Source organism: Prosopis cineraria, unplaced genomic scaffold, assembly GCF_029017545.1.
Source record: "Prosopis cineraria cultivar Desert tree isolate PC_DT_omini unplaced genomic scaffold, ASM2901754v1 PC4, whole genome shotgun sequence".
In the NCBI taxonomy this organism is placed as follows: domain Eukaryota; kingdom Viridiplantae; phylum Streptophyta; class Magnoliopsida; order Fabales; family Fabaceae; genus Prosopis; species Prosopis cineraria.
This window is the reverse complement of record NW_026555335.1, coordinates 8,208,376-8,217,540: the sequence shown is the minus strand read 5'-3', so window position 1 is coordinate 8,217,540 and position 9,165 is coordinate 8,208,376. Positions and strand designations below refer to the sequence as shown.

Here is a 9,165-nt window from a genome sequence, read left to right as displayed (position 1 = left end):
CATGCCAAGTTTCTAAGCATTTCAAAGTTCAAAGCTTTACACATTCTGAACAACTCAATTTTTCTCTATACTAACAATTCTCCTTTATTGTTTTTTTTTCTCCCTTTTTTTTTTTGTAAATCCAACTCCCACCTCCCTTCTTCGTCGATTCCTGCGGTTTTTAGTTCGATTTGCTTCGAATTCTGAACTCACCTATATAAAACATCATTCACTTTTATCCCAAATTCGACTACGCCAAAACAATCAGCGTTCTGCTTCATGTTTTATGCGCCGTGATTCTTGAGGTGGGTTTTGGATCTCTGAAGGATGAATCTGAGCAACGCCAAGGGATCCATGTCAACGGCCTGTTCTAGCACCGCTAGGAAATCCGGTGGGGACGGCGCCGGTGGTGACCAGTTCCCGGCTGGGTTGCGAGTGCTGGTGGTCGACGATGATCCCACGTGCCTCATGATCCTCGAGAGGATGCTTCGTACTTGCCTCTACGAAGGTAATTAGTCAGTTTTTGTTCAATTGGGATTCAGCCCCCTGTCAGTCTCTTTGATTTTATTTGAGTAATAAATTGGTAATAGAAGAAGCAGGACTTCAACTTCCTTTATACGCTCATGTGGAAAACGAATAGTATTCGATGACGTTTAAATTTGAAATCTGTGGCATGAAAGCGTATTGCAGAAGTCCCTCAATCCATGCTCTTGGCTTTGGCTGCAGTGAAGTGAATCAATTCTGTGCGTTTTGTTTACCGTTGCGATTCACCTTGAGCTGTCAGATTTGTCTTTATTTGGTCTAAATTTTGATGCATGATTGGATGTCAGATTTGTGTGTTTCTTCCGAGTTTTCAGTTGGCTCTAAATTTTGAGAATTGATTGTAATTGCTTGATGAATCATTTGCAGTAACCAAATGCAATCGAGCTGAAGTAGCGTTGTCTCTTCTGAGGGAGAACAAAAACGGGTTCGACATAGTTATAAGTGATGTTCATATGCCAGACATGGATGGCTTTAAGCTTTTAGAGCACATAGGATTGGAGATGGACCTTCCAGTTATTAGTAAGTATCTCGTTTTACAGTATAGATGATTAGATCCGTTGATAAATTTCATTTTCATGGAGACTGACGTGTTTATTATATTTACAGTGATGTCAGCAGATGATGGAAAAAATGTTGTTATGAAAGGTGTAACACACGGTGCTTGTGATTATCTAATAAAACCTGTACGCATTGAGGCTTTGAAGAATATATGGCAGCACGTGGTTCGAAAAAGAAAGAATGAGTGGAAGGATTTGGAGCAATCCTATAGTGCAGAAGAAGGAGATCGACAGCAAAAGGCATCAGACGAAGCTGATTACTCGTCCTCAGCAAATGAAGGAAATTGGAGAAATGTTAAGAAGAAGAGAGATGAGGAGGAAGAAGAAGAGGAGAAGGATGATACTTCCACATTAAAGAAGCCACGCGTTGTTTGGTCTGTTGAGCTCCATCAACAGTTTGTGGCAGCTGTGAATCAACTGGGAATTGACAGTATGTATTCTTCATCGACACCCTTGAATGAATTTGTACTTCCAAGACTACGTTTCTACTGTTGAATTGTCATGCTAGAGCCATGGAAGCCTCAAAACAAGCTAGTTTTTCATGATACTTGCTAATGCGTGAAATTTAATATTTTGGCTACATTGGTCAGTAGCTAGGTTGCATAGATACGGATACGAGTATTTAATACAATAAGGCATAATATGGCGATATGATAAATTTTCAAAATTTTACAATATGGGTACTGTGATATTGATAATATACATTTCAACATTTTATGATATAGATATATGTATTTTGATTTTTAAATCAGAATTTCTGAAGTAATATGAGGATATTTATAACAATCAGTCAAAATATTAAGTTTTTTTTCAAGTTTTTAAGTGATATATTAAAAAAATTATTAGAAAAAAATTATATTACAAATGATAGAATATGGAATACATATACAGAAGTATTCCATAAATATTGTATCGGATACGTATCAAATACGGATACATTTATTTTTTTGAAGTATCTGTGTTTCATAGGTCGGTAGCATCATAGTTTAGATCCCAATTTATATTTAGGCACTATGAAGTAGTTTTGTCTCTGAAGTAGTTATTCTTCCCTAAAACATTGTTCACTTCTAGATCTCATCTGTGAAGGATTGCTGTATGCTGCTCTTGCCTGAGTCATGAGAAATTTGTTTGAGATGTGTACATATCTTATGCTTTCAAATTTGTTACTTTTATACAGAGGCTGTTCCCAAAAAAATTCTAGAATTGATGAATGTTCCTGGGCTCACCAGAGAAAATGTTGCTAGCCATCTCCAGGTGCTGTAGTTTACACTATCCTCATTTTCTTTTTCCTTTTTATTGCCATTCTTTCTTTGTTTTTTTTTTTTGGGTGAAATCTTTTTATTGCTATTCTATTAAGCAATTACTCGAAAGAACAACTTTTTTATTGTCTGGTTTTTGATACAGAAATACCGCCTGTATCTAAGAAGACTCAGTGGGGTTTCTCAGCACCAGAGTAACATGAACAACTCTTTCATCAATCCACAGGAAGCAAGCTTTGGAACAATGTCAGCATTTAATGGAATTGATCTGCAAGCTCTTGCTGCTGCCGGCCAGCTTCCAGCGCAAAGTCTGGCAGCACTTCAAGCAGCAGGACTTGGTAGATCAACTGCTAAAGTTGGAGTATCTGTGCCCCTTGTTGATGAAAGGAACCTTTTCAGTTTTGAAAACCCCAGATTAAGATTTGGAGATGGTCAACAGCAGCACTTGAACAGTACTAAACCGACAAACTTACTTCATGGAATCCCCACCAACATGGAGCCAAGGCAGCTTGCCAATTTGCACCAATCAACACAATCCCTTGCTGGCATGAATGTGCGGGTCAATGCATCTGCTGCACAGAGCAACTCTTTATTGATGCCAATGGCTCAATCTCAACCAAGAGGTCAGATGCTCAGTGAAAATACTGCTTCACATATTCCTAGACTTCCATTATCTGTTGGGCAGCCTTCTGTACCAAACGGAATTTCTAATGCCGCTCTGGGAAGAAATGGGATTGCTGGTAATAACAGAGGAGCTGCTTATAATCCAATTCCGCAAACTTCTTCAATGCCAAGTGTTCCTGTGAACCAAACTACAGAAATGTCTGCCAGCAGTTTCCCACTCGGAAGCACACGAGGTATATCCAATATTTCACCAAAAGGCGCATTTCAAGAGGAAGATACTTCAGGAATCAAAGGATCTGGGGGATTTGTGCCAAGTTATGATATTTTCGATGAACTGCACCAGCAAAAGTCCCATGCTTGGGGACAAAATATGGGCCTCACATATGATACCTCTCAACATGCAAATGCTTTACACGGTAACATCGATGTCTTGCCATCAGTTATAGTCCATCAGAGCTTTTCTTCCTCCACCCAACAGACTGGACAGAATAGAGATTCTACTCTGATTGGAAAAGCCGTGTACTCCCAAGGAAACGGTTTGGAACAAGGAAATCTCCAAAATATTGATCAAAACCTCCATCCACTTGTTGAAAATTCTGCAAGGGTTAAGACTGAAATAATTTCTGACACAAACTCTCATTCCAACTTCCCTGGGCATTATGGGCAGGATGATCTTATGAGTGCACTTCTGAAACAGGTTGGTTCTTCTTACCATTCTCTGGAATCTCTGTGATGTGTAGTTTTTCTATCGTGCAGAAAATTTATATAATTTTATGGGTATTGTTAGCAGCAAGAAAGCATTGGGGCAGCTGAGATTGAATTTGACTTTGATGGATATTCGATGGACAACATTCCTGTCTAGAAGTGGCCTGCAATTTGTCTTTCTGATTGCTGTTGCCAATGTAAATAGTTGCTGCTGTTAATTACGGACTTTATCATTCCACATTTAGCTAGTTTGAAATCGAGTTTATACTGCTTGATGTCATAAATTCAGTCTGCTATTGTGATGGTCTAGGTTGGATGATCAACGTCATCATAGTTGTCGATTGTGAAGAAACAACTATTTACTGCCACTGCATGTATGCAAAATGCATATGTGCAATTTTTGACAGCTTTTGGTAGCAAGATTTGTTAGTAAGCGTCGAATTTTAGATGTTTATGAAGTTGGGTTAGGGAAGAATTGAAGAAGCCAGGTTTACGTAAAACTGTAGCCGTGTAGGAACATTTCTGACTTTTTAACTGCAAATTATGGAACTCTTTTTTTGTTTTTTCCTACTCGATTTCTGAAAATAACCCGCTGCTAAGCATGTAAATATTTCATTATTCAGCATATCGAATTTTTGCTGGTCCTTTCTGCACTTTAAGTATTACAATTTGTTTTTCCTATGATAAAATCCTTGATTCAGTCATTCAAAAATACTGTCATTATTTCATAAATTTTTTTTTCATTTCAATATAATGCCCAAGTATAATATTGTTTTTGTTCCATATCAGATGTTTAATCTCTTGATTGTATGATAACATGTCAGTGCTTTTAAAAGAGTGAAACTAAAATGAAACTCTTACTTTAATATGCAAGTGATATAGAATATTGAGTATCGTATAGATTTACGGGGTATTTTTTCTGGGACTAGGACAAGGTTTGTATTGAGATTGGAGAAGATTCAGGCGACAACTTGTATTGTTCACAGTTTACAAGTGATGTGGCTCCTTGTACTTTTCATATAATATATATATATATATATATATGTTGACTGATTGATAATGCAATATTAGACGACTTCAACTGAGAATGGTCAATCATTTCATGTTTGGCATGAAGGAGCTATTTTTAAGAGAAATGGGAAGGGAGAGCGCGGAGAAGTTTGGATACTTCCATTTTTTAAAGAGAAGCATAATTCCTTGATTAAGATTAAGATTTCTCTGTTCTTCCCTCTTTCTTCAATCTTTCTTCATCCATGCCAAACATGACATCAATGTTGCTTTGTTATAAGGCCCAAGCTTTTCTTGAGATGCCCAGATAGCGAGACACTGATGGTCAAGCATTTCAAATTTATTTCAAGGGAGAATGACATTTAAGATTTTCGAGATTTTATTATTATTTTATAAAAACACATATATATTATTAAAAGTTGAACATTTTGTGAAATTTCTAAAGAAACACTTAAAAAATATAAGTCAATTCAATTTTTAATAACAACATATATGTATTTTTTATAAGACAATATTCGATGCAAAATTTATAAGCTCTTATTTTGATAAATTCACTTAACATGACTTTAAATGTCACTCTCCCTTGTTTTAAATTTTCAATAGCCTCTTGTAGAACTGCGTAAATTACAGTAAACTAAGGTCCCACTTCCGAAGAAATGTCAAGTCTATGGTAGATTTTTTTTTTTAAATTTAATTACATATTTTGTCAAATTTGTTAATTTTGAATGTCATCTTGAATAATAGTTTTTGAATTAACGAAAATTAACGATATTATTATTACACGGAAACCGGCAGTACTAAAATAGATTATTCACCATCTACATGGATTGAGTGGGGAATGTCAAGGATGATTCGTCAAATACTTCTGTGACCCAGTGACTTAATTAACTTCAGATTGTCCATTTAAAATGTTAATCATAGCTAAGAAGGAAAATAGAAAGATCAAGGGTTAAAAGAATTCTCACCTATGGCCAAATTGAGGATATTCCATGGAACTCTTGACCAGCAACTAAAAAGAATAATAGCTTCGATTAGCAATGAATAGAAGACCAATAATATGATGGAAGGTGACGAGGAATGATTCCAGTGTTTATAGTGACAACACAGTTCCATGTCATGTGATATTCCTCTTCTAACAAGACAAACAAGTGATGAGTCCTAAAAATCAATTTTACTATTTCATATAAAAAAAAAAAAGAATACATTTCTATCAACTAAGACATCTACATTCATCTGTATCACAATCACTCTGAAAAGAATCGTATCAATGGAACATGAAGGATAGCCAAGACATCAAAAACAGACATGACAAATATAGCATGAGACTCCCCTATTGCCACAAAAATACCAACAGAAGCAATGTCAAGATCATTGAAGTAGCCATGGAAGATTCCTTCTTATATCCATTGGTCGGATACACAGAGGGGAGAGAGCATTCCTCCCCATTGAAGAAGACTTTAGTAGGGAATCCATCTCCACCTGCCACATTGACTCCGGCAGTAGTTTTCTTTGTAAAAGAGATCACTGACTGTTGTTTGCCGGGCACCCTCGGATCACTTGCAGGGTTTGCACCATCAGTTTCTGCCACAAGGTAGTTCAATCCTGGAAGACCTTGCATAAATATTGTATTGTTAACACCATCCAAGGTACTTCCATTGAATGAATACATTTTCTCAAAACCTGCAGCTGCTTTGTCCATTTGCACAGCAGCAAACCAGTCAGCAAAACTAGTGTCACCCCAATTGAAAAGTGTGACCCTTGCACTCCATCCCCGGCTGTAATCTGTAAGAAGATGCCAGTTTATTGTCACGCCGCAGTTATCACCACACGGCAATGGCTTTGGAACCGATAGATGTTTGAGACTAGCCCAAGCAAGAGCCTTAGCAGTCCGATTCACAAAAGGAACAAGAAGTGCCTCTGGTGGAAGAAGCATAGCTGGTGCCGTAGTACTGCAAGTTTTTCCTGTGTTACTGGCGCACCCACATGCACATGTTTTGCAAGGAATGACAGACTCGTTGTAATATGCAGAAAATGAGACACAGCATTTACGCGGTGATCCTTTGACCTGTGTTATATTACACACAACCTGCCAGCTTGCCATTGCAGATTTGTTTGATGGTATGCCTGAAGGATCTGGGGTTTCACTAGGACTTACTCTGATGGGTGGGCCACACTTGTAGTCAGGGTTGAGTGTACCACTTATCTTCCAGTTCTGTGGTGGTGAAAGCTGGGAGCGATTGAGGTCTGGTGGCAATTTAAAGACCTGCATTTGAAATCTTGAAGATGACATACTTGGGTCCATCAATGGTGGCAAGATTGTACCATTCCGGCAGCAAAAAGGAATCTTCCCGAGGTCCGAGTCATTAAACTTTGTGGGAGGGAGATCAATTATCGTTGGCCTTCTTTCACAATTCAGTACATTGGCAAAGTCAAGATCTTTATAGTAGGTCCCTTGTGGACCAAATATACATTCAGAAGAATCCACATTAGTTGGATAAGCACCCTTCATTGAATAAATAAACTCACCCCTCATCCAGTCCCAGTTTAATTTCCAGTTGTCAAGACGGCCAAGGGGGTTATGATTAGAGATTGTAACCTCTGCCCAGTAATTGGAATCATAAGTTCTGGTCACATCATACATGATTGTAAGATCACCATTCTGGCGGGGCAGGAATTCCTCATCTGTAGTTATGTTTGTCTTGAATTTGGGATCTTTTGTACAACAGACTCGAGTTTCATTCTTACCTATAGGTCAAACGTATGTTTATCAATATTTAGTATAAGGCCAAAAGAGGATTAATTTATTCTCAAATTAAACAGACAGAAAGACAAACCAGAAGTTCTGCATATCAACCATCCTCTACAGCTAGGAGGAAAACACGGAGGCAAGTCACATACTATTCAACATTTAAACATATAGCTTGAATTCTAAGGGAAAACAAAGTTGATTCAACTAAATTTCAAAAACCATAGTATTCAGCTAATGTACAAGGTCGGAAAATATCAATTAGAAGTTCTCCAAGAGTACGGCAGCATGTTCGCAAGATGAACCGTTTTGACAGTTTAACCTCGTAAAATCATATAAATCAAATACCGAAAAACGGATCCAATTTAGCAACCATCTAACACCGAAAAAGCTGGTGACATTTCTTCACAAGAAGTAAAAGGGTGAAACACCAAATAGAATCATGAAATGAGCCAATGAATCTCAACAAAAGCATCGAAACAACACAAATCGCTAGCTTAGATAAATGACAACTCGAAACTACTGCAAATCAAACGAGGCAAAGAATAGAAATCAGTCCAATCACCTTGACCAATGGGCTTACGACATACGAATCCATCATTGGCGAGGGTGATGTTTGAGGGCATCGGCACGCTGGGAGGCGCCACACCGAACACCGTGCCGACCAAATCGATCTGAACCTGCATCTGCGTCGAGTCCCCGGCGGTCTCGACCGCCGTCTTGAGATCAGTCATCGGGTACCCAGCAAAAACGGTTCCGTTCCCGACGCCAGCTGGAAGGCTAGTGCCGTCGCCGAGCACCGCATTTGAAGCAGAGACTAAGAACTCGTTGTGCTGGAACCCCACAAACACCTTCCAGGACTTGAGTTCGTCGAGTCCATTGTTGAGCACAGTGATCGTGGACTCGAATCGGTACGGTTGCTGCGTGGGATCGGAGACATTGGGCGGCAGGCGTTTTCCGCTGGCATAGGCGTAGGACAAGAGTATGCCATTGCAGGTGGCAGTCTGGGCACGAGAAATGGAAGGCAGAACGAAGAAGAAGAGGAAGATGAGGAAGCAGCAGCAGCAGCAATGGGAATCCGAAACCATGTTTGGGGATTAATCACGGGTTTGAAATTCGAAATATGAAGAAGAAGAAGAAGACGAAGAAGAGAGAGAGAGAGATGGAAGCGAAGTAAGTAAAGTTAGCTTTTTTTTTTTTTGGAGAGAGAGAGAGAATGCGGAAACGCGTAGTAAGTTGCTAGCTCTAAATAAACAGCTTGGAGGAAGCTGTACACGACGAGTATGGGAGTGCAAAGGAGGACATGATGTGAAATTGAGAAAGGATAATTAATTTAATAATTATTTAGTTGTCTTTGAATAAATGAGTTCAAAATGACCGAAAGCATAGGTCGCATTCCAACCCGCTTCCGATACTTGTTTTCCCCCAATTTTTCTTTGGTGCACACTGCAGAGAAAATAGACAGGGAGGAAACGCTGTCATCTTAATTTTGAAAATCAATGTCAATATTCCTATAATTATACAAGTTTCAGGATTCATAATATAATATAATAAAATGATTTATGTAAAGGAGAGAGCTGAATTTGAGTTACTTGAATAATCAGTAGAAATAGGAACGTAAACAATGGCAACTTGGATAAAATTGTGCTATTGATTTATGTATGAATGAGGAGACGGGAAGCGTAGTCGTTGGGTGTTGAAACTTGAGGTGTGATAGTTGTTAGAGATGATTGATTACTAACAA

At 38.5% G+C, this 9,165-nt stretch overlaps 2 protein-coding genes across 3 annotated transcripts; one reads left to right on the top strand and one right to left on the bottom strand.

The window, feature by feature from the left end:
- On the top strand, window positions 1–4,172 carry LOC129309949 (two-component response regulator ARR2-like). Of its 2 annotated transcripts, none has more exons than XM_054951734.1 (6): window positions 1–487; window positions 889–1,041; window positions 1,129–1,509; window positions 2,257–2,333; window positions 2,484–3,659; window positions 3,750–4,172. In XM_054951734.1, exons 1-6 carry the CDS (start codon window positions 307–309, stop codon window positions 3,822–3,824), a joined length of 2,043 nt encoding a protein of 680 aa, XP_054807709.1. In that variant the 5' UTR covers window positions 1–306; the 3' UTR covers window positions 3,825–4,172. The 2 variants fall into 2 exon arrangements, with proteins under 2 accessions (XP_054807709.1, XP_054807710.1); XM_054951735.1 differs by having other exon boundaries at window positions 3–487; window positions 3,753–4,172.
- Window positions 4,173–5,827: 1,655 nt separating this feature from the next.
- LOC129307915 (COBRA-like protein 7) lies at window positions 5,828–8,641 on the bottom strand. Its single transcript, XM_054948870.1, has 2 exons — window positions 7,987–8,641; window positions 5,828–7,420 (listed from the first exon to the last, which is right to left on the bottom strand). The coding sequence occupies exons 1-2, from the start codon at window positions 8,507–8,509 to the stop codon at window positions 6,006–6,008; spliced, it is 1,938 nt and encodes a 645-aa protein (XP_054804845.1). The 5' UTR covers window positions 8,510–8,641; the 3' UTR covers window positions 5,828–6,005.
- Between the last annotated feature and the right edge of the window lie 524 nt (window positions 8,642–9,165).

Bases quoted from the DNA above. Each gene is read 5' to 3' on its own strand.
- LOC129309949 (XM_054951734.1), top strand. From the start codon at position 307: ATGAATCTGAGCAACGCCAAGGGATCCATGTCAACGGCCTGTTCTAGC. The intron at 1,510-2,256 runs GTATGTATTCTT...ACTTTTATACAG, and splicing joins GAATCAACTGGGAATTGACA to AGGCTGTTCCCAAAAAAATT. The intron at 2,334-2,483 runs GTGCTGTAGTTT...TTTTTGATACAG, and splicing joins ATGTTGCTAGCCATCTCCAG to AAATACCGCCTGTATCTAAG.
- LOC129307915 (XM_054948870.1), bottom strand. From the start codon at position 8,509: ATGGTTTCGGATTCCCATTGCTGCTGCTGCTGCTTCCTCATCTTCCTC. The intron at 7,421-7,986 runs GTGATTGGACTG...TTTGACCTATAG, and splicing joins TCGTAAGCCCATTGGTCAAG to GTAAGAATGAAACTCGAGTC.